This window comes from Pan troglodytes, chromosome 23 (genome assembly GCF_028858775.2).
Source record: "Pan troglodytes isolate AG18354 chromosome 23, NHGRI_mPanTro3-v2.0_pri, whole genome shotgun sequence".
Taxonomy (NCBI): Eukaryota; Metazoa; Chordata; class Mammalia; order Primates; family Hominidae; genus Pan; species Pan troglodytes.
The window spans coordinates 47,341,236-47,366,239 of record NC_086016.1 but is presented as its reverse complement, the minus strand read 5'-3'; the positions used below and the strand labels follow the sequence as shown (position 1 = coordinate 47,366,239).

At 40.9% G+C, this 25,004-nt stretch overlaps 1 protein-coding gene across 5 annotated transcripts in view; it reads left to right on the top strand.

Annotated features, from left to right (window-relative positions):
* Positions 1-25,004, top strand: part of SMC1B (structural maintenance of chromosomes 1B) — a 69,868-nt gene that overhangs the window by 40,364 nt on the left and 4,500 nt on the right. For 2 of the 5 annotated variants that reach the window (XM_515195.8, XM_054675608.2), the window contains exons 13-23: positions 1,152-1,289; positions 1,856-1,972; positions 3,383-3,489; positions 10,416-10,557; positions 11,458-11,603; positions 13,518-13,671; positions 14,681-14,779; positions 18,383-18,539; positions 19,366-19,520; positions 20,889-21,040; positions 23,693-23,762. In XM_515195.8, the coding sequence (XP_515195.3) occupies positions 1,152-1,289; positions 1,856-1,972; positions 3,383-3,489; positions 10,416-10,557; positions 11,458-11,603; positions 13,518-13,671; positions 14,681-14,779; positions 18,383-18,539; positions 19,366-19,520; positions 20,889-21,040; positions 23,693-23,762 (1,437 nt within the window). The remainder of the gene's footprint in view (positions 1-1,151; positions 1,290-1,855; positions 1,973-3,382; positions 3,490-10,415; positions 10,558-11,457; positions 11,604-13,517; positions 13,672-14,680; positions 14,780-18,382; positions 18,540-19,365; positions 19,521-20,888; positions 21,041-23,692; positions 23,763-25,004) is intronic. The other 3 variants (XM_003317304.6, XM_063807607.1, XR_010155919.1) reach the window with 2 other exon arrangements.

The following is a 25,004-nucleotide window of genomic DNA, read 5'->3' as shown; positions in this document are numbered from 1 at the left end:
TTAATGTTCAGCCAAGATGATGTTTTAGTTCAGTGAGAAAAGGATAGATTATTTAATAAATGGTATCGGCACATCTGGAGAAAGTAATTTTGTGCCCCATCTTATTGTAAACTGAAGGTATCTTGAGACAGGTCTCAATCAATTTAGAAATTTATTTTGCCAAGTTTAAGGACATGCCTGTGACACCACCTCAAGAGGTCCTGAGAACGTGTGCCCCAGGTCACCAGGCTGCAGCTTGGTTGTATGTGTTTTAGGAGACTTAAGACATCAATCAATACATGTCAGATGTACCTTGGTTAAGTCCAGAAAGGCAGAAGAACTGGGAGCTGGGGGTTGGAGAAAGCACTTCCAAGTTATAGGTAGATTCAGAGTTTCTGCTTGGCAGTTGGTTGAAAGAGTTTATCTGAAGACCTGGAGTCAGCCAGGCGCGGTGGCTCACGCCCGTAATCCCAGCACTGTGGGAGGCTGAGGCGGGTGGATCATAAGATCAGGAGATCGAGATGATCCTGGCTAACACGATGAAACCCCCGTCTCTACTAATAATACAAAAAATTAGCTGGGCGTGCTGGCGGGTGCCTGTAGTCCCAGCTACTCGGGAGGCTGAGGCAGGAGAATGGTGTGAACCCGGGAGGCGGAGCTTGCAGTGAGCCAAGATTGTGCCACTGCACTCCAGTCTGGGCGACAGAGCGAGACTCTGTCTCAAAAAAAAAAAAAAAAAAAAAAAAAAGACCTGGAGTCAATGGGAGGGAGTGTCTGAGGGAGTTAATTTGGTTGAGTAATAAGGTGAGTGGAAGAAGAAGGGAGTGAGAGAGGCAAGCCAAAACGTAAAGATGCACTAAAAACAAGGCAATTACATGATCCTATTTATGTCATTAATGTGCGTTGGATGGAATATACACACCCCTCTTCATTTTCCATTCCCAATTCTTTCCTATTAAGCAGTGTTAGTTTTTTTGAGGAAGCTGTATGGCATTTTGGTTACTTCAGATCACTAATGTACTTAATTGCCCAGTCTCTTATCAGAGGAAAGGGAGGTAAGGTGCAGGTGTGGTGGTATGTAAAAATCAGTGAATTATTACATATGAAAGCACTTTGAAAAGCGAAAGTGCTTTTCTATCATAAAATATTCTCATGTTTTTCTTTCTTTTTAGGGTTTAATGAAGACACTCCGCAAAGAAACAGATTTGAAACAAATACAGACCCTGATACAGGGAACTCAAACACGACTCAAATATTCACAAAATGAACTAGAGATGATTAAAAAGAAGCACCTTGTTGCTTTTTACCAGGTAATATAGACTTACATAAAATATGATAGGCATTTGACCCAGAACATAGAATTTCAGGAATTACATTTATATAGCTCCATGTAATTTTTAGATACTTTTTTTTTTTTCCTGAGACAGTCTCTCACTCTGTCACCCAGGCTGGAGTGCAGTGGCTTTATTTCTGTTCGCTGCAACCTCCATCTCCCAGGTTCAAGTGATCCTCCTGCCTCAGCCTCCCGAGTAGCTGGGATTACAGGCATGTAATTTTTGTATTTTTTTAGTAGAGATGCGGTTTCACCATGTTGGCCAGGCTGGTCTCAAACTCCTGACTTCAGGTGATATGCCCACCTTGGCTTCCCAAAGATTACAGCCACCATGCCCGGCCAATTTTTAGATACTTTATCCCATGATTGAGATTATATTATAATCCCTTAATTATTTATGTGGTATTTAATCTTTTATCCAGGTGAATTCATCTTATCTCATAGATTCTTCTTTTATTCTAAAAGATACCTATCACATTTTTGGCTTCACTATATAAAGCTAAAACAGCCATGTTAAAAAAAAAATTTCTCTTTTGTTATTAGGAACAATCTCAGCTACAAAGTGAACTACTAAATATTGAGTCTCAATGTATTATGTTGAGTGAAGGAATCAAGGAACGACAACGAAGAATTAAAGAATTTCAAGAAAAGATAGATAAGGTCATGAATGTTATATTTATTCCTAAATGGTATATGTAGTTCTAGACCAGATACTAGATTTAGGGCTTCTTAAATATATGCTAAAGCAAAGGTTGATAGGTAACAGTGCCCTATCAGAAACAACAATGTTGTAAGCTAAGTTTTATTGGTTTGCCAAATTTTCCTTGTGTTTTTTGAGAACCTCTGTTGCTCACCTCAAGAGACAATGACCTGTGCCTACTCTCCTCTGCACTCCAACCTCTCCTTGCCCACTGTGAAAATTATAGTCTCATTCTTTTCTCCCACTTCCCTAATACCATGAGGGAAAGAACTGTCATTCAGCTTATCTTTTAAGGTTATTTATTCACTCAGGAGTTTTTTTTAAAACACCTATTCTGTGTCAGGCACAGTACTTGGCTCTAGGACAATAAAAATTTGGTCACCTAGATTCTGCTTATAAAGGAATAGAAACTTTCTGATTTAATCCATTCCACCGTGGGGTATCTCTGATCCTTACAAAGTGATTTGTTACACCACCCATTGATTAATTCCACCCATTGCTTTTAGGCCTGACGTTTACCACAATTTGGAACCACACTTACGTTACTTCCTAATTAGTTATCTCTTTTCCAGGTTAAATATCCCTAGTTTCTTTATTCATTTCACATTACCATGGATTTAAGACCAGCTCTGGTAACCATCCTCTGGATGTTATCAATGCCCCTGAACAGAGCATGATGTCAAAATATTGTCTGTACAGCATATTGTGGGTCTGTATGTTTATAACTGTAACTTTCCATGACTTGGATTATCTAGTCATGCTAACTGTAGCTTACTACTGCATCAGTCATACCACATTCATATTTAATGTATATTCAACTAAAATCTGACAGTTTTTAAAAATGTCCTGTTCTTAAAATAGTTCTTTCTCATCCTATAATTATACATAAAATGAGAGCTTTAAAACATTGAGGTTAAATTTTACTTTGTTGAATTTCCCCATTCTAGCTTTTCCAAGCCTTTTTCATTCTTAATTCTATGCCCCATTCCACTTGTTATTATACTGGCAAAGGTGCTATTGTATTACTCATACATAAAGAATCTTTCCTTTATTTATGTAGAATGTAATATTTTTGTGGGTCTAAAGTAAAAGGAATTCTTCCAGTTTTATACTAAACATTCATAAAGCCAAAGCACTTAATAAGGCCAATTATGATCTTTCTTAGTTTTTTTGAATAAGAAATTTGAAAGTAGATGGCATAATTTATGGAATTAAAGGAAAAAAAAGTACTGGCTTCTCAGAATACAGTAATGCTTGGTGGGATTAGTTTTTGGCCTAATTCAGGAAAATCTTGGAGGGAAAAACATATTTAAGATTATATATTTCTTAAAATTGCTTATTAAATCAATTGTTTTAAAATAATTTAAAAGGTAGAAGATGATATCTTCCAACACTTCTGTGAAGAAATTGGCGTGGAAAATATTCGTGAATTTGAGAACAAACATGTTAAACGGCAACAAGAAATTGATCAAAAAAGGTATTTTTATAAAAAGATGTTGGTAAGGAGCTTACATATTTATAAAAATAGTTATTATTTCATAATTTAGAGGAATTATGCCTGAGTTTCATTTCATCAAGAAACAGCTAGGCCGGGCACGGTGGCTTACGCTTGTAATCCCAGCACTTTGGGAAGCCAAGGCAGGCGGATCACGAGGTCAGGAGATCGAGACCATCCTGGCTAACATGGTGAAACCCCGTCTCTACTAAAAATACAATAAAAATTAGCCAGGAGTGGTGGCAGGTGCCTGTAGTCCCAGCTACTCGGGAGGCTGAGGCAGGAGAATGGTGTGAACCCAGGAGGCGGAGCTTGCAGTGAGCGGAGATTGCACCACTGCACTCCAGCCTGGACGATGGAGCGAGACTCCATCTCAAAAAAAAAAAAAAAAAAAAGAAACAGCTAGTAAAAATTTATATTCTTACAAAGAGATCTAACTTTTTTGTTCCATAATTTTTTAAAGAGAGAAAGCATAAATACACAAAATAAGAGAATAGGGGCATACTTACACGTATACTGGTTATTAAAAGAATAAGACAATAGGCCAGGTGCAGTGGCTCACGCCTGTAATCCCAGCACTTTGGGAGGCCGAGGCAGGCGGATCATGAGGTCAGGAGATAGAGACCATCCTGGCTACCACGGTGAAACCCCGTCTCTACTAAAAATACAAAAAATCAGCTGGGCATGGTGGCAGGCGCCTGTAGTCCCAGCTACTCGGAAGGCTGAGGCAGGAGAATGGCGTGAACCTGGGAGGTGGAGCTTGCAGTGAGCCGAGATCGTGCCACTGCACTTAGCCTGGGCGACAGAGCAAGATTCCGTCTCAAAAAAAAAAAACAAAAGAATGAGACAATAATTTGCTTGTCTGTAAATATTCATATATGTAGATAGTAAGTGGTAATTTTCAAGAAATAATATATTACCAAAAATTATCTCAAGATAGAAAAATCTAAGATGGCCAGTTACAATAGGAAGAGAAAGTAAAAAGGCTTCCTACCCACCCCATTGCCAAATACACCAGGTACAGATAGCTTCACAGGTGAATTATCTCAGCAGACTTTAAAGGCACATGTAACTTCAGTGTTTAATGTCTAAACAGATGTTCAATATTAAAACTGTTTCAGCCCAGGTGTGGTGGCTCACGCCTGTAATCCCAACACTTTGGGAGGCCGACCTAGGCAGGTGGGTCATGAGGTCAGGAGTTCAAGACCAGCCTGGCCAAGATGGTAAAACCCCATCACTACTGAAAATACAAAAATTAGCCAGGCGTGGTGGTGGGTGCCTGTAATCCCAGCTCCTTTGGAGGCTGAGGCAGAGAATTGCTTGAACCCAGGAGGCAGAAATTGCAGTGAGCCGAGATCATGCCAGTGCACTCCAGCCTGGGTGACAGAGCGAGACTCGGTCTCAGAAAAAAAAAAAAAAACTGTTTCAGAATGTAGAAGAGGAAAAAATGCATCTTTTTATGAAAGGAACATAATACTGATTCCAAAATTCAAAAAAGTATACATACAATAAGAAACTGTAAATCAATCTCACCTATAAATAACCAAGTAAAACAAGGTTAAATACAAATCAGCAGTACAACAACAAAATAATGTACCATTATCTAGTGGGCTTTATATCAGAACTATAAGGATGGTTCTGTATCAGGAAATCTATTGTTTAATTCACCATATTAAGAAAAAATCATATGATCAACTCTAAGGATGATGAAAAAACACTTGACAAAATTCAGCATTTATTCTTGGTTGAATATTCTTAAGATGTGAATAGTTAAGATACCTATGATATGAAAAAATACATCTCAGAAATCAGCATTGTGGTTTCATGGTTTCACTTCCTAGTAATGTCAGAAATTAGAGATACTCAGTATCACTATTATCTAATATTATTCTAGAGATACTAGTCAATAAAGTTAGACAAGAAAAATAAAGTATACAAATTTGGCAGTGACATCACCAAAATGTCAGAATAGAATCAAGCTGGCTTCACTGCTTCCCAGAGAAAACCATAAACAAATATACAGTGCTGAGATTGTCACCAGCAATATCCCAGAATTCAAAAACAAGAATGAGACAGTTCCTGAAGCCACAGAGAAGTGAAAAATCTTGCAGACAATAAGAGAATTGGACTTACATCTGTGTTGCCCTTCTCCCAATATGTCAGGCACCAAGTGTGCAGAAAAATTTCCCCTGACTCGTGGTTGACTACCCTGGAAAGAGTGAGATCAAGGTGGACAACCAGCTTCCTCACCATCTTGGGTTCCCTGGCAAGGGGCCTGTCCCTGCCTCAGCCCATAGGAAGTATCACTGAAGGGAGAAAAGTTCCTGAGGACCGACAGACAAAGCAGTGAAGCAGGACTAGCATCCCCAGTCCAGGAAACTCTGCTGTGTAACTTGGTCAAAGGAGACACCAAATTAGAGTGGCTGTTCAGCAGCACCACACAGCAACACCACACAGAGGTAGGTTCCATAGGTCCCCTGGGCACCAGCCTGTAGCCAGCCTTCCCAAACTGTCAGGATATCCCCTTTAGGACCTCCCCCATGCAAGATAGGCAACGCTCCAAAGTTTGCTGGAGCTGAAGCAAACCTGAGCTTAAGGCATCACCTGGTGCCAAAAAGCAGGCAGTGAGCCTATCAGCGGGGAAAAAAGAAAAGGTACCCAACAGGTATATTGCAAATTTCTAAGCAAACATACCAAATAAAAAAACAAAAACAAGCCAGACAGAGATAATCCTTTAATGTGAAGAGATAGATGTACATCCACAAGAAACAATAGCAAACGGGGAACCATGACCTCCCAAAACAGACAAAGCAAGGAGCCAGTAACTGAGCCTAGTGAGACTAGTAGGCAAGCTCTCTGATCAAGAACTTAAAATAGAAGTTTTAAGGAAACTTGGTGATCTCCAAAATAACAGAAAAGCAACTCAGAAATTTATCAGAGAAGCTTAACAAAGAGATTGAAATGCTGGAACTGATAAATACATTTGCTGAACTGGAAAATTCCTTAGAGGCTGTGAACAGCAGAATGGATCAAGCAGAGGAAAGAATCAGTAAGCCTGAAGATAGGCTACAGGAAAAGACAGAAGAGAAAAAAAGAATGAAAGGAATGAAGAATGCCTACAAGATATAGAAAATTATCTCAAGAGCAAATGTAAGAATTATCTGTGGCTGAGTGCAGTGGCTTATGCATGTAATCCCAGCACTTAGTTTTTTGGAGTTTTGCCACGTTGGCCAGGCTAGTCTCAAACTCCTGACCTCAGGTGATCCATGCACCTCGGCCTCCCAAAGTACTGGGATTACAGGTGTGAGCCACCACACCCAGCCAGATTTTACTTAATGTATTTTCAAGCCTTGTTATTAGGTGCATACATATTTGGGATCACTGTCTTTTTGATGAATTAATTCATCATCATAAAATGCCCCCTCTTTAACCTTGTCGTATTTCTTCTTCTGAGGTAAACTTTGAACTTGTCTAGTTATATGACTTTAAGTAACATTTATATACTGACATTCCCAAAATTTGTACCTTTAGCCTGGACCTCTTATTTAGACTTGCTTTCTAAATAATTCCGCCTATTACAATGTTTATTGAGGTTCTCACAAAAATCCAACTGGAGGCTGGACACGGTAGCTGACACCTGTAATCCTAACAATCTGGGAGCTCGAGGCAGGTGGATCACCTGAGCTCAGGAGTTTGAGACCAGCCTGGGCAACATGGCGAAACATCATCTCTACTAAAAATACAAAAATTAGCTGGGCGTGGTGGCACATGCCTGTAGTCCCAGCTACTCAGGAGGTTGAGGCAAGAGAATTGCTTGAACCTGGGAGGCAGAAGTTGCAGTGAGCCAAGATCGTTCCACCAGATTCCAGCCTAGGTGACAGAGGGAGACTCTGTCTCAAAAACAAACAAACAAACAAACCCAAAAAACAACCAAAATGGAATTCTAATTGAGATTGCATTGGATTGATAGATATGTGGAGAATTGATACCTTCAAAATATTGTCATCCCATCTAAAAACATAGAATGTCTCTCCATTTATTCTAATCATCTATATCCTTTATTAGAATTTTGGAGTTTTTTCCCATAGAGATCTATGTTTTCTTATTAATTTCTAGATAATTATAGGGTTTATTTTTTTCTTGTGAATAGTATGTGTTTTTATGATGCTTTTGCTAGTTCGTTTCTACTAGTGTAGAAAAATAATCTCAAATTTTATTTTATCTTTATTAATTCAGGGTCTCACTCTGTCACCCAGGCTGGAGTGCAGTGGCACAATCTTGGCTCACTGCTACCTCTGCCTCCTGGGCTCAAGTGATCTTCCTACCTCAGCCTCCCAAGTAGCTGGGACCACAGGTGTGTGCCAACATGCCCAGCTAATTTTTGTATTTTTTGTAGAGATGGGGTTTTGCCATGTTGCCCTGTCTGGTCTTCAATTCCTGGGATCGAGCAAACTGCCAACCTCAGCCTTCCAAAGTGCCCGGGATTACAGGTGTGAGCCACCATGCTCGGCCTAATCTCAAATTTTAGATTGATCTAACATCTAGTAACTTTGCTAAATCCTCTGTTACTTCTAGTGGCTTATTCACTGTGATTTCTAGGTACTGAGTTTGTGATGTCTGTGATATCCAATTAGAGGTATAGAATGGGTAGCTGAATACACAAGTTAGGAGTTCAAAGGCGAGGCCCAGGCTAGAGGTATAAATTTTGGGAATGTCCGTATATAAATGGCACTTGAAGTCATGTAACTACACAAGAGCAACAACGGAATGAATGTGGATAGAAAGGAGAAGAGATCCGGCCGGGTGCGGTGGCTCATGCCTGTAATCCCAGCACTTTGGGAGGCTGAGGTGGGCGGATCACGAGGTCAGGCGATTGAGACCATCCTGGCTAACATGGTGAAACCATGTCTCTACTAAAAATACAAAAAATTAGCCGGGCGTGGTGGCAGATGCCTGTAGTCCTAGCTACTTGGGAGGCTGAGGCAGCAGAATGGCGTGAACCTGGGAAGCAGAGCTTGCAGTGAGCCGAGATCGTGCCACTGCACTCCAGCCTGGGCAACAGAGCGAGACTCCATCTCAAAAAAAAAAAACAAAAAAACAAAAACAGAAAAGAGATCCTACAAGATGTTAGCAAGTTGAAGAGATGAGAAAGAACCATTAAAAGAGCAGCTAGTTGGGGGAAAGGAAAACCAGGGTAATGTGACACCCCAAAGCCAAGTGAAGAAGCGTTCCACTTCTAAATCATCTGTATGTCTGCCTCCTGCAGCACAAATAAATTTCTTAACCTCTCCTACAGGCAATGTGGTCACGGATTAAGAGCAGGGATTCTGTTGTCCCCCTGTCTGAGTGTGTCATCCCTGGCTCTACCACTAAGTGGGTAGCCTTGGGCAAGTTGCTTAACTCTCTGTTCCTTGGTCTTCTCATCTGTTAAATAAAGATGATAATATTATTGACCTAGTAGAGTTTTACAACTTGTAAGTTAATTCATGTAAAAACTTTTATAACAGTGTCAGGTATATAGTAACCTCTCATTAAATAGTTATTAATGTTTTAATTGTTATAGTTGTTTTTATATTAGCAGCATCTAGCACAATAGCTGTTAGTACTTAAAAATGTTTCTTGAACAAATGATTCTGTTAGCAGGGTGTGGTGGGGGGGCAGGGTGAGCATGGAAAGGTTGAGCTACAGTTGACAATGGAGTTCTTTATGAGGAGTTTATGAAGCTGGCAAAGTAGGAATGAACGTTCCCAAGTTTGGTGTTTATATAAGAATAGTTATTTGGGCCAGGCGCGGTGGCTCACGCCTGTAATTCCAGCACTTTGGGAGGCAGAGGCAGGTGGATCACTTGAGGTCAGGAGTTTGAGACCAGCCTGGCCAACATGGCGAAACCCTGTCTCTATTAAAAATACAAAAATTAGCCGGGCATGGTAGCACACACCTGTAATCCCAGCTACTAGGAAGGCTGAGGCAGGAGAATTGTTTGAACCCAGGGGGCGGAGGTTGCAGTGAGCTGAGATCGCCTCACTGCATTCCAGCCTGAGCAACAGAGTGAGACTCCATCTCAAAAAAAAAAAAATAGTTATTTGAAAAGACTAAATAAGAATAAACACATAAAGAAAAAGAGGAGAGGAAATCTGTAGATTATAAAAGATTTAAGAAACATCATCTGTATGCAATGTGTGGATACTGATTCAAACAACCAATTTTTCTTTTTTTAAAAAAGAATTTTTTTTGTATCTGCTTTTGTTTTTTTGAGATGGAGTCTCACTTTGTCACCCAGGCTGGAGTGCAGTGGTGTGATCTCAACTCACTGCAACCTCCCAGGTTCAAGCAGTTCTTACCACCTCAGCTTACTGAGTAGCTGGGACTGTAGGTACACGCCACCAAGCCTGGATAATTGTTGTATTTTTAGTACAGGTGGGGTTTCACCATGTTGGCCAGGCTGGTCTTGAACTCCTGACCTCAAGTGATGTGCCACCTTGGCCTCCCAAAGTGCCGGGATTACAGGCATGAGCCACTGCGCCCAGAATAAAAGAAAATTTTTAAAAAGGAAATTTGGCAATGACAGCAATTTGATATTAATGAATTATATTTTAGCCATAATACTTTATGGTTATGAGTTAAAAGTCATTTCACTTCTAGAGATACATACAAAAATACTTACAGGTGAAATTACATCATGTCTAGAACTTGCTTCAAATAAGCCAGTGGTGAGAGGGTCAATTAGTGGAGTTATCAATGAAACAAGAATGACCATGAATTGATAATTATTAAGTTGGGTGACAGCTACTTGGGGGTTCATTATAGTATTCCTTTTACTTTTATATTTGTTTGAAATTTCCCATAAGAAAAAAGAAGGAATCAAAGTTTTCTGTTTACACTTGTAATGCTTGACTTTATTATACTAGATTAGAATTTGAAAAACAAAAAACTCGGCTTAATGTTCAACTTGAGTATAGTCGCAGTCACCTTAAGAAGAAACTGAATAAGATCAACACATTAAAAGAAACTATCCAGAAAGGTAGTGAAGATATTGATCACCTAAAGAAGGTAATTAATAATGGGTAGCTGAAGTGCCTCTTCATTGAAATTATGACTTCCTTCATGTGGTAAACCTTTTGTGCGCTCCTGAAGGGTCCTGTTAGTGAAGGGGTTGGGGACAGATTTAAGAAATACTTAAAGTAAAATCAGCAGAGCTTTATGAATTACTGGATGTCAACATGGGAGGAAGGGCAAGGGGATGTCACAGATGACTCCTTAGTTCTAACTGGGGTGATTGGTGAATGGGAGCAGCAGGTTAAGGAGAGAAAATTCTGGACCTGTGGAGCTTGAGTTGCCTATGTAATGTCTAGATGGCAATTTCCAGCAGGCTGTTAAAGAGTAGATAATGGGAGAAGTCTAGGCTGAAGATACAGATTTGGGAGTTGCTGGTTTATGGGAGTAAACTGAAACCACATGAGAATGGTTGAGACTCCCTAGCAGGGAGGTAGGCAGTGAAGAGCAGTGGAGCAGCGATGGGATCTGGAAGGTGGTCACTTAGCTTATGAGGAGAGTCAAAAGAGGTGGTATCACAGAAGCCCCAGAGTTTCAGGAAGGAGGAAGTGATCAAGGCTGTCAAAAACGTAAAAGTCTGGAAAATGTTTAATTGACAGAGATCATGATAGCAGAAACACTCTCATTGGAGAATGGGAACAGAAGTCAGTGAGCTGAGGAATGAATCCAAAATAAGGACAAAAAAACAAAAACAAAATGAAGGATAAAGGCAGGTAATGATCACCAGTTTCTAAAAAGTATAGAACGTGAGTCACAGTCCACGATGGAAGGTCAAGTAGCACATAGGGTGAGAAGGTTCATCTCGGGATAACTGGTTTGGTGTTATTGATAAGAACATAGAAGTACCTTATTAATATAAAAGATAGTAAATCTACAATGCAGATCCTCTCTGTTCAGGCTGAAGAAAACTGTCTGCAGACAGTGAATGAACTCATGGCAAAGCAGCAGCAACTTAAGGACATACGTGTCACTCAGAACTCCAGTGCCGAGAAAGTTCAAACTCAAATTGAAGAGGAACGGAAGAAGTTTCTGGCTGTTGATAGGTAATTAAGACTTCATCAGTTTGAAAGACCTAGTCAGAGTTTTAAACATGGACACCAACTATCTGAAATGTATGAAATGAGTTGCATTTGAATATGTGCCCTTTGTTGCTCTTGGTCTCACATCACACCCTTCAAACATTGTAATTTTTTTCAAACATTCTCAACCAGGAGAAGTGGTTAGTTGTTTAGAGCAAATAGTGTTTTGTTTTTTCTTCAGACGGAGTCTCCCTTTGTTGCCCAGGCTGGACAGTGGCATGATCTCAGCTTACTGCAACCTTTGCTTCCCGGGTTCAAATGATTCTCCTGCCTTAGTCTCCCCCAAGTAGCTGGGACTACAAGAGCACACCACCATGCCCAGCTAGTGTGTGTGTGTGTGTGTGTGTGTGTGTGTGTGTGTGTGTTTCTCTTTTAGTAGAGACAGGGTTTTACCATGTTGGCCAGGTTGGTCTCGAACTCCTGACCTTAAGTGATCTGCTCGCCTCAGCCTCCCAAAGTGCTGGGATTATAGGCGTGAGCCACTGCTCCTGGCCTACAGCAAATAGTTCTTTTTGTTGGATGAAAACATGAACCTGTAACATGAACCTGTATAGAGTCCCTTACCCTAATTCTACCTTGACATTGGTGTCTTCCTGTTGTACAGAGATTCCCTCTAGTCTGTGCAAGATAGCACAGAGGGTAAGGAGATAGAATTTGGAGCCACGATTTCTGGTTTCATATCCCAGCTCTGCTGTTGACATATGATACCTTAATTTCCTCATCAGTAATGGAGATAGTAATAGTGCCTACCTCACAGAATCGTTGTAAGTATTACATATGTTAATATTCATACGCACTTAGAGTGCCATTACACTCCAGCCTGGGCAACAAGAGTGAAACTCTGTCTCAAAAAAAAAAAAAAAGTACCTGGCACAAGATTAGCTTGTGTGTCTGCCATGATGATGGCAATGACAATTTGAATTGACTGGCCTGTACCAAAATGACACCTGCTTTCCTGTCATGCATCATGATTTACATAACCATGAGTGATTAGACAAAGTTAATTCTCTGTTTTTGCTCAGCCTTTTGGCATTTCACAGTTTTTCTCACTGTTCGAAGACCTTCGGTGTTTCAAGATACAGCCAGAAAGTTCTTTGTCTAAGATTTTGGAGTGGAATTAAAGTCCGTTTACTCTTGCTTTTTTAAAACTCTTGTTTTTTGTGTAAATAGAACACATTCTTCCATTTTTTTTTTTTTAAGAGATGAGGTCTCATTATGCTGGTCTCAAACTTCTGGGCTTAAATGATCCTATTCCCTTGGCCTTCCAAAGTGCTGGATTACAGGCGTGAGCCACCACACTCAGCCCAAACAGAATACTTTCTTTTTCCCTTCATATTCTTGAAAAACACATAGTTCTTACTTTCTTCTTTCTTTCTTTTTTTTTCCATTTTCTTTTGGTCCTTTTTCCAGGTTCCTTTAAAAATCTCACATCATTTCGATTAGTAAAACCCAAGCCCTCATTTTCAGATAGAAGGCGTTACTACATTAGTGGTGGTGGTAGCAAGGAAAACAGATTATTAAGTGTATGTGACTTACTGGCAAGGGATTTCTTTTGCTAAGAGACTGTTTATCTTGGTTTGAGGTCTAAAATGTAGAGCTTATATTTGAGTGAGGAAAGCACTGTTTTTGGTAACCTTGATTAAATCAGTAACATTTATTAGTGGAAAATGCTCCCTTAGATTAACTGAGTATATTCATGACCTTTCTCAGGAGTGTTAACAATTAAATTACAAGCATCAATGAGAGGATTCTAGAACTTACAGCACTCACAGGAATAAATAATTCTTTTTTCATAAAAGTTTATAGCATACATTTTTCTTCCTTGGTGCAGTGTTACATAATGAGTAAAATTACTTTTTCATATCTGTGTAATTACAGGGAAGTGGGGAAATTGCAAAAAGAAGTTGTAAGTATTCAAACTTCTCTGGAACAGAAACGATTAGAGAAGCATAACTTGCTGCTTGATTGCAAAGTGCAAGACATTGAGATAATCCTTTTGTCGGGGTCACTGGATGACATCATTGAAGTGGAGGTATTCTAGCAAATGACTGTAAAATATGTGCCATTGTGTGGAACTTAATGCATTGCCCTTTGCTTATTCTTTCTCTTGTTCTGTAGCCCCTTTAGGGGTGGTGAAGACATCTCATAGGAGGGAAAAAGGGCAAAATGACTGTCATCTCAGAGGACTAGGGCCACGGGATGAACCCATGTTTCTTACCTGCATATTAGATACCCAAGAGAAATCAGAGAATTAAAGTTATTGGAGTTAAGAATGTTTTTGCACAATGAGCCACAGGCAGTATGCAGCGGTTCCCTGCACTCTCATAACATTTTACATCATGTGCGGGGGTGGTTCTTGCTCTGCACCTTCTCCAACAGTTGTATTGAGGTCCTTCTCAGAAGAAACGTGCCCTACTGAGTATCTCCAGGTGGTGACGGAACAGGAGGAGGCAAGAATGGACACCAAAGAAATCACAGGATAAAACCAAGGCTCACTAACATTTCCCTGTTGGCCTTTTTTCTTTCTTTTTCACCACATTTGGATTATACAGGACACTTTAGATTGGCTGGAAGTACAATCATTCCTTGATATCCACAGGGATGGATCCAGGATCCCCCATGTATATCAAAATCCGAGGATGCTGAAATCTCTTATCTAAAATGGCATAGTTTTGGTATATGACCTATGTGCATCCTCCCATATACATGCATGCCTCGTTTTATTCTACTTCACAGATATTGCAGGGGTTTTTTTGTTTTTGTTTTTGTTTTACAGATTGAAGGTTTGTGGTAAGCCCATGCTGATAAAGTCTGTTGGTACCATTTTTCCAACAGCATATGCTCACTTTTCTGTGTCTCTGTGTCACATTTTGATAATTCTCGAAATCTTTCAAACTTTTTTATTATTATATGTCTGTTAAGGTGATCTATATAACTGATCTTTGATGTTACTATTGTAATTGTTTTTGGAGTGCCATGAACCACTCCCATATAAGACAACAAACTTAATCAACAAATGTATGTGTTCACATATTTTTCAGATGGGAACTGAAGCAGAAAGTACCCAGGCAACAATTGATATCTATGAAAAAGAAGAAGCCTTTGAAATAGACTACAGCTCTCTAAAAGAGGATTTGAAGGTAATGGAAAGCTTTCTGTTGTTTATCACTCACAGTAATATGGAATATTTAAATCTTACAGAATCATTTTTGGATGATAGAATTAAGTTTGTTTGTTTGTTTGTTTTTTTAAAGATTTCCTAATGGTTTTGGAAGAAATATACAAAGGAAAAACACTGTAATCATGAAACTTCTGACACAAATTGTGGGTCTCTCCCACACCAAGCAATTCTCTAATTCTTTGAATACCAAGTGGGTGTTCTACAATTAAGTTCAATTCTGACACTGTCTACCTGGAGTTAGCATCAGATCCCACAAAGTAATGGCTCAGTCCCACAAGACTGGCCACTCTTCAGATACCAATCACAAGTCCAGGCCTCCCAGACTCATGGCCAGTTGGCTGTAAATCAGGAGTTTTCACAACTCCTTCCACAGATTTGATAATATGCTAGAATGGCTCATAGAACTCAGGGGAATACTTTATTTACATTAACCAGTTCATTTTTAAAGGCTACAACTCATGGAACAGCCAAATGGATGAGATGCATAGGACTAGGTATGAGAAAGGGTCCATGCCCTATCTCACACCTTCTCCGAGCATGTCACCCTCCCAGCATCTCTTGTGTGGTCACCAACCTGGAAGCTCTTCACAACCCACTGTTTAGGGATTCTTATGGGAGGTTCATTACATACATGATTGATAAATCATGGGCAATTGGTGATCCAGACTCAATCTTCAGCCTTTCTCCCCCACCTCCTTAGAGAAGAGGGGCTGAAGGTTCCAGCCCTCCAATCACCTGGTTGGTTCCTCTTGCAATAGTCCCCATCCTCCAACAGTCAGCTCATTAGGTATGATTGATGGGGGCTTATCATGAATAATAAAAGATGCCCCTCTCACTCCTACCACTCAGGAAATTGCAAAGGTTTTAGGTATGCTGTGCCTAGAACTGGGATGAAAACCAAATATATATTTATTGTATCATGTTATCACAAAATAGCTAGTAAATATATTGGTTACTTTAAAAAATGTTTATGTCAGCATTTCTGACTGTGTTGTGTAGAACACTGGTATCATGAAATGTCTAGCCAAAGAAGAAAAGTTTCTGTGGTTACTTTTTGAGAAAGTCTTTTCCCTTCTTGGGAAGGGAAGAGAAGAGATTCACAATGGATATTAAAGTTTTTGAGAAGTCCTTCAATAAACAAAAGTAACCAACTACTTACTCCAGCATCCCAAATTTGCTCACTGGCATCCCACTGCAGTACCCTTAGTAGACACAGGCCTCTCTCAGGATTGTAGGTGATGGTGTGGCACACCCTTCACAGCTGCAGAGCACAGACCTGGAATCCAGCTTTAATTTAACTTAATTTAGTGCCTTTAATTGAGCAGCTCTGGCTCTGTTTCCCAGTCATCCCTGTAGCCATACATTTCTTTGGGTGTTGGCTTCATTCTGAAGCTGCTTCTCTCCTGAATGCAACATGAGCGCAGCTATTCTTGGCTTTACAGCCACACAGCTACAACCTTCAGAGATGAAAGAAGCTGTCTTTTGTAGTGGTGCTAGTGAAAGGAAAATGAAAACTTGGACCCCAATTCACTGTACCAAGAGGAAGAAATTAGGCTGAAAGCTGAGTCATGCAAAAAACTGCCTTTCCTTTTGTTCCTAAGCAGAGAGCTACATATAAAAAATTAAGTATCAGGCCGGGCGTGGTGGCTCACGCCTGTAATCCCAGCACTTTGGGAGGCTGACATGGGCAGACCACCTGAGGTCAGGAGTTCGAGACCAGCCTGGCCAACATGACGAAACCCTGTCTCCACTAAAAACACACAAAAAATTAGCCGGGCACAGTGGCATGTGCCTGTAATCCCAGCTACTCAGGAGGCTGAGGCAGGAGAATTGCTTCAGCCTGGGATGTGGAGGTTGCAGTGAGCCAAGATTGTGCCACTGCACTCCAGCCAGGGTGACAGAGAAAGACTCTGTCTCAAAAAAAAAAAAAGAAAAGAAAAGAAAAGAAAAATTAAGTATTTCCCCAGGTAGCAACTCCGTGGGGAGATATTTATGGTTTCTCATCTTATGGTAAAGTGCTGATTTACTGAGCATGAGATGAATCCATAATTGACTGTTTCCTGCCTACTCCTTTTCTCTTGCGATATATGGATTCAGTGATGTGACCATATACTTCCTCTTGCTCCTGCCTGCTTTTCCCCTTTAAATATCAAAGCCCTCAAAATCATCTTTGGAGAAAGGCACAGACTTCTCTCTGGGGCAAGTCCTTAACCTTGGTAAAATAAACTAAATTGATTGAGACCTGTCTCAGATACTCTTTGGTTTACATGCTGTTCTAAAATTGAAGAAAGGTTTTACCTACAAAGCCCCAGCAATTGTCCCCTCATCACAGTTGCCTGAATGGGGTCACATATTCACTGCTGAACCAATCACTGTAGAGGGAGGAGGATGGTGGACTTTACCTTAGACCAAGCAGGCCCTGCCTCTAAGTCTAAGTACATGTGGTCCAGGATGGAGAAGTGGATCTACCTGGTCAAAAGCATGTGCTGCATTACAAAAAAAATGGAGAACAGATGCTGAGTAGCAATATCCACCACATCTTTTCAGTTTATATGCTGTTAATATATTTTGTTAGACTTTTTTTTGTTTTGTTTTTGAGACGGAGTCTTGCTCTGTCGCCTAGGCTGGAGTGCAATGGTGCAATCTCGGCTCACTGCAACCTCCACCTCCCGGGTTCAAGCGATTGTCCTGCCTCAGCCTCCCAAGTAGCTGGGACTACAGGTGTCCGCCACCATGCCTGGCTAATTTTTGTATTTTTAGTAGAGATGGGGTTTCACCATGTTGGTCAGGCTGGTCTTGAACTCTTGACCTCAGGTGATCCACATGCTTTGGCCTCCCAAAGTGCTGGGATTACAGGCATGAGCCACCACACACGGCCTACTTTTTGTACTCTGATTGTATTTGTGGCAAAAAAAAAAGCTTCTGGAAGGGCGTGGCCACTTTTTCTCTTCTATTCATCACTTGTGTCAGGTTTAAGTGTTAACCTGTCTAGCTGGATTGGATCCCCTCTCCCTGCCCCGTAGTACCTATGCTTGCCCTATTAGAAGTCTTTTCACTTCGCTGTAAAAGCTGGTTTAAATCCCAGCTACTCGGGAGGCTGAAGTGGGAGGATTGCTTGAGGTCAGGAGCTCAAGACCAGCCTGAGCAACAGAGTGAGACCTGTCTCTTACAAAAAATTTTTAATCCAGTTTATATGTCTGACTTCCCTGTAAGTCTTTAAAGGCAAAGACTGAATAGCTTCCATCATTGAATCCTCAGTGTAATACATAGTAGATTATGAATATTTTTAAATAAATGAAGGTGAAGTATAAATTGTTGCTTTTTACCCAGATTAAAAAATGAGCTGAAATGTGTTCAAAGAAAAGAGCACTGCCGACTCAGGAAGCTACAAATATTGCAGCAGGACTGCACCTCCAGGCTCAGAGAGGGCTTTGGGGAGAGAAGGAGTGGATGCACAGGGACCTGGGGGGTCCAGATGGTGAAGTGCCCCACACACGCACCCTACCTTGCTGGATGTAAAAGACATGCCATGCCAGTCAGTGTTGTTCTTTGCCCATAATAGGCTCTACAGTCTGATCAAGAAATCGAGGCCCACCTTAGGCTCTTATTGCAGCAAGTAGCATCCCAGGAAGATATCTTACTGAAAACAGCAGCCCCAAACCTACGAGCACTGGAGACCTTAAAGACTGTCAGAGACAAGTTTCAAGAATCCACAGATGGTAAAATTGAGTGTAGTCACTAACAAGATTATATTCATGGGTGTTTTGATTGCTATAACATTTGCCAACAATCTCCCCTCTGTTGTCCCTTTTTGTTATAGATTTTTTCCTCTGTGGTCTTATATTAATGTGTGCTTTTAATACTGAATCATTAATTGTTTCCTTTTTGAAATGCTTTGCTTTAATTTAAAACCAGGTTTATTGGTGATTTTAAAACACATGTATTTTTTTCATACCAAAAAAATTGACATAATAAATACTCTTATCAGGCTGGGCGCAGTAGCTCACGCCTGTAATCCCAGCACTTTGGGAGGCTGAGGTGGGCGGATCATCTGAGGTCAGGAGTTCAAGACCAGCCTGGTCAACATGGTAAAACCCCATGTCTACTAAAAATACAAAAATTAGTTGGGTGTGGTGGCACACACCTGTAGTCCCAGCTACTCGGGAGGCTGAGGCAGGAGAATCGCTTGAACCTGGGAGGTGGAGGTTGCAGTGAGCCGAGATCATGCCACTGAGCTCCAGCCTGAGCAACAGAGCAAGACTCCGCCTCTAAATACATACATACATACATACATACATACATACATACATACATACCCTATCAGAACTTGTCAATATTATTTAGCAATTAGCCCTACTAGAAAAGAGGCTCATGAATTCTAAGAGCTATTTTCTTGGAATTAATAATAGTTTAGGTATTTTGAAGGTACCTTTACTCAAGAGATCCAAACTCAAATCCAATTTTAAAAATATTTTATGCTTTACAGTTCAAGTAAAAGAACCTCCTCAGTGGTCTCTAAAATAAAGAACATTGATTCTCTCTTAGCTTTTGAGGCCAGCAGAAAGGAAGCCAGAATGTGTAGGCAAGAGTTCGAGCAAGTGAAAAAAAGGAGATACGATCTTTTCACCCAGTGTTTTGAGCATGTCTCAATCTCAATTGATCAAATCTACAAGAAGCTCTGCAGAAACGACAGCGCCCAAGTATGTATCTTTCATCCTCAAATACTAGTGAGAATTCTGTGTTACTGGTGGTGGTTTTTTTTTTTGTTTTTTGTTTTTTGTTTTTGGTGGGAAATAACCACTGCCACATTATTTGAGCAACTCACTCATGGGGCAAAGTCAGTTTATGAAGAGTGGTTATCTAATGACCTGCGTTGTAGATCCCATTCACTCCACACTGTTCAGTGTGGACAAGTCAAAACCTCTCTGGGTCTGTTTCTTCATCTGAAAAATAAATGGACTATATCATTTTGTTTCCAAATTCTCTTTTAGTTCCAAAATTCTGTAGTCTGGTATTAATTTGATTTTATAGAACTGTTGGTTTCGGTAAATGTGGAATAATAGAGGATCCTGGGAAGATGGTTCATCTGTGGAGTTGACCAGAGTAACAAAAGAGAGGAAAATAACTAAAGGCAGGGTTCAAATTCAGATATGACCCTTTTAATGATAACTACTCCCATTCCATTATCAGTATCCATAGCAAATACTTGTGGAATTGAACGTGAAATGAAGATGTAGGTCGGGACTTACGCACCTGCTCTGCTTTTGTTTTCTCATTTTCTTTTATGACTAAAAGGTGATCCTGGATCAGATATTTAGAACTTCAACTGAAAATAACTTATTTTCAGTAAAGTAAGACTAAAACCCATTAACCCTTTTTTTTTTCTTTCTTTCTTTTTTTTTTTTTTTTGCGACAGAGTTTCCTTCTGTTGCCCAGGCTGGAATGCAGTGGTGCGATCTCGGCTCACTGAAACCTCCATCTCCCGGGTTCAAGTGTCTCAGCTTCCCAAGTAGCTGGGATTACAGGCGCATACCAACAAGCCTGGCTAATTTTTGTATTTTTTGTAGAGACAGGGTTTCACCATGTTGGCCAGACTGGTCTCAAACTCCTGACCTCAAGTGATCTGCCTGCCTCGGCCTCCCAACGTGCTGGGATTACAGGCATGAGTCACCATGCCTAACTCTTTGAGAACAAGATTCATCTCTGTTTATCTACAGTACCTGGCCCATAATAGGTATTCAGTACATGTTTGATGAACGTATCAGTGAGTGAACTGCATGAAGACTGTTTTGTAAGACTGTGGCATGTGCCTCTGAGGTTTGACTGGCAGTCTGGTGGAAAGGGCTGATCCCTGGGTATGTTAGGAGAGTGTTTTCCCTCTACCGCCTACCCAGACAACCCTGTTGTCTGTGATAACATGTAGAACTAAATACATTATTTATAGGCATTGGTAGTTTTCCATCAAAATTGAAGAAAAGCTAACCAATAGAATATTTTGCAGTTAAACTCCAAGTTGAACTTTATCAGTTGCTTTTCTGATATTGCTAAATAAATAACATGTGTTTCAGGCATTTCTTAGCCCAGAGAACCCTGAAGAACCTTACTTGGAGGGAATTAGCTATAACTGTGTGGCCCCAGGCAAACGGTTTATGCCAATGGACAATTTGTCAGGGGGAGAAAAGTGTGTGGCAGCCTTGGCTCTCCTGTTTGCCGTGCACAGGTAAGGTCACAAAAGCTATTCAGTTTTCATATCAGGGCAGAAGCCAAGGGGACCTTCCTACAGAAGATATATTAACTATTGTCTTTATTAATATTTAGCAAATGGGATACAAAACTATCTTCTTCAGCCAGACAATTCAGATTATGTTTTAGGCCTACAACAATTTAGACTTTACACAGCAAATCGAAGACAGAATTCTTAGATTTTTAGTGGTTTTTTTTTTTTTTTTTGGAGACAGAGTCTCACTATGTTGCTTAGGCTAGGCTCAAACTCCCAGGTCAAGTGATCCTTCTGCCTGAGTCACCTGAGTAGGCAGGACCACAGGCACGTGCTACCATGCCCAGCTAGTTAGTGACAGATTTTTATTCAATTTCTGTTATTATCAATAGCTACTACTATTCCATTTTAGAAAAGAAAAAATACTTGGAATGGCCAGAGGTGACATCAGGATTGACAAAAATCCCAATTTGTGTATTATTTTCTTAGTCAATAGTCAGAGATCTGCTACTTAGTAAAGAATGTTGAAGTATTTCTTCTATAAAAGTATTTAATCTTCTTATTTCCACTGATGGTGGTGGAACTGTTTCTTTGTAAAACAAATCAAGAAACAAAAAGTTATCTACAATTAAGGCAGTTAACCTCTTTCAACATTCAGAACATTAGATGAAGATCTAAAGTACAGATGCTGAACCTGGGCAACATAGTGAGACCCCGTGTCTACAGAAAATAAAAAAAAGTTAGCCAGATGTGGTGACACATGTCTGTAGGCCCAGCTACCCAGGGGCTGAGGTGGGAGGATTGCTGGAGCCCAGGAGTTCGAGGCTGCAATAAACCATGATGACACCACTGCACACTAGCCTAGGTGAAAGAACAAAACTCTGTCTCAAAAAATATATGCATAATACAATTAGTAAAATATAGATACTGCTGCTTCTCTATTTCTATGACCAGGAACAAAAACATACAAGAGTTTGAAAACTTTTTACTGGTCTCTAGAATGAAAAGGAATAGGCCGCCACAGGAAAAGAAAAGAGAAAACCATAAAAGCTGGAGGCCTGCTTTGAACAAGTCATCTGAGCAGAATCAGACAGGTGGCACCCACATCCATTTAGTCAACAGATATTTACTAGTTACTGTGTATCAGGTGCTGTTGCAGGCACTGGGGAGACAGCTGTGAACAAAACAAAATGCCTGCCTCGAAGATACTTCATTTTAGTTGGGGAAGGCAGATAATAAATAAGGTAAATTAGTGAACTATCCAATATAGAGAATATTAGAAAGTAACAAGTTCTATAGAGAAAAAAAGCAGGGAATGGAGATGGTGAGTGGCAGGGAAGTGGTTAGCAATATTAAAGAGTCATCTGGGAAGGTCTATTTGAGAAGGTAACATTTGAGCAAAGATTTGAAGGAATAAATGGAGCAGGTCATGTGGACAGCTAAGGGAAGAATATTCTTAGACATCAGCAACAGCAAGTGCAAAAGGCCCCGAGACCAGAGTGAGCCCAGCATGGATGGAGAATAGACTGTATGCAGCAGTGGCAGGCACAGGGCTAGGAGACTGGTCACAATCAAGGTGAAAGACGGCGATGGTGATTGGGCCAAGGTGAGAGGATATGGTTGTGCAGACGGAATTTGCTGACAGGTACGGGTGTGAAGGAAGTGATGTGAAGGGGATGGCTCTGTGGGTTTTGACCTAATCAACTAGAGTAATAAGAGCTGCCATTAACTGAGATGGAGAAGACCACAGGAGGGAACATGTTTGGAGGGCAGGGGAGAAGTTTGCTTTGAGATGAGTTTGAGATATGTATTAGTCACCCACATGGAATTGTAGAGAAAGTAGTTGGACATTTGAGGTTAGAACTCAGGAGACAGGGCCGGGCACAGTGGCTCACGCCTGTAATCCCAGCACTTTGGGAGGCCGAGGCGGGCGGATCACAAGGTCAGGAGATCAAGACCATCCTGGCCAACATGATGAAACCCCATCTCTATTAAAAGTACAAAAATTAGCTGGGCGTAGTGGCGCACGCCTGTAATCCCAGCTACTCGGGAGGCTGAGGCAGGAGAATCACTTGAACCCGGGAGGCAGAGGTTGCAGTGAGCCGGGATTGTGCCACTGCACTCCAGCCTGGTGACAGAGCGGGACTCCATCTCAAAAAATAAAATTTAAAAAAAATTAAAAAAAAAAAAAAAAGGAACTCAGGAGACAGGTTACAATTATTGGTAAGAGGGCGGGAGCCATCAGTATTTGGGTGGTATTTAAAACCCTGAGGCCAGATTTAATCACCAAGGGAGTTGATTAGATAAGCACAGAGCCCTGAGGGCACCGCAGCCATCCAAAGTTGGAGAGATGAAGAGTTCTCAGCAGACTCAGAAAAAGCGGGGGCTGAGGGGAAGTAGACTGTGTCCCCTTACAAGTCACAAAGCAGTATTTCAAGGAGGAGGGAGTGACCAATCCCAAATACTCCTTGCATAGGTCACATACATGTGGACTGATAACTGAGCACTGGATTTAGTAACATAGAGGTCACCGATTACTTAGAAATATCCAAAAGAATGTGTTTTATTTATTCTGAATACTGTTAATCTTTTTCTCCAAGTCTTTTGTAAAACAAATAGAAAATTGTAACTTACTTGATTGTAATTTTTTTCTAGTTTTCGTCCTGCCCCATTCTTTGTTTTAGATGAAGTGGATGCAGCCCTAGACAATACTAACATAGGCAAAGTAAGTTTCTGCTTTTCATTTTCAATAGACTGTCTACAATTCAAGGATCATGTGAGGCAAGCAATGGAAAATGCTCATTAAAAATCAGTCCTTGGTCTAGGCACGGTGGCTCACGCCTGTAATCCCAGCACTTTGGGAGGCCGAGGCAGGCAGATCACAAGGTCAGGAGTTTAAGACCAGCCTGACCAACATGGTGAATCTCCGTCTCTACTAAAAATACAAAAATTAGCCAGGTGTGGTGGTGTGCGCCTGTAATCCCAGCTACTCAGGAGGCTGAGGCAGGAGAATCACTTGAACCCGGGAGGTGAAGGTTGCAGTGAGCCGAGATTGCACCACTGCAGTCCAGCCTAAGCGACAGAGTGAGACTCTGTCTCAAAAAAACAAAACAAAACAAAACAAAAAATTCAGTCCTTGGCCAGGCACCCGTGGCTCACGCCTGTAATCCCAGCACTTTGGGAGGCTGAGGCAGGTGGATTACTTGAGGTCAGGAGTTCGAGACCAGCCTGGTCAACATGGTGAAACCTGGTCTCTACTAAAAATACAAAAATTAGCTAGGCGTGGTGGTGGGTGCCTGTAATCCCAGCTACTTGGGAGGCTGAGGCATGACAATCGGCTGAACCCAGGAGGTGGAGTTTGCAGTGAGCTGAGTTTGTGCCACTGCACTCCAGCCTGAGCGACAGAGACTCTGTCTCAAAAAAAAAAAAAAAAAAAAAAAAAAAATCAGTCCTTGTAGGGTGGGCTTGGTGGCTCATGCCTGTAATCCCAGCACTTCGGGAGGCTAAGGCGGGTGGATTGCTTGAGTCCAAGAGTTTGAGACCAGCCTGGGCAACATAAGGAGACCTTGTCCCTACAAAAAATTTAAAAAAATAATTATCTGAGCATGGTGGCACACATCTGTGGTCCCAGCTACTCAAGAGGCTGAGGTGGGAGGATCACCTGAGCCTGAGAGACAGAGATTGCAGTGAGCCGAGACCGTGCCACTGCACTCCAGGAAAAAAAAAAAAAAAAACAGTCCTTTTGAAATCTAAGCTAAATATCTAAAACAAGTTGATTCAGGGTAGTTTTCATTCAAGGCTTAGAAGACCTTCCAGAGTTGATGAGAAATCAACATGGGGGTCAAATAAGGATCACTGTACTTGATCAACAATGTTACTGCTGGCATAACAGGTTTCTCACCAAATCTAGATATTGGGAATTAGAGAACCCCTAATAACAGGCCCCAAGAGTACCATCTCTAAATTC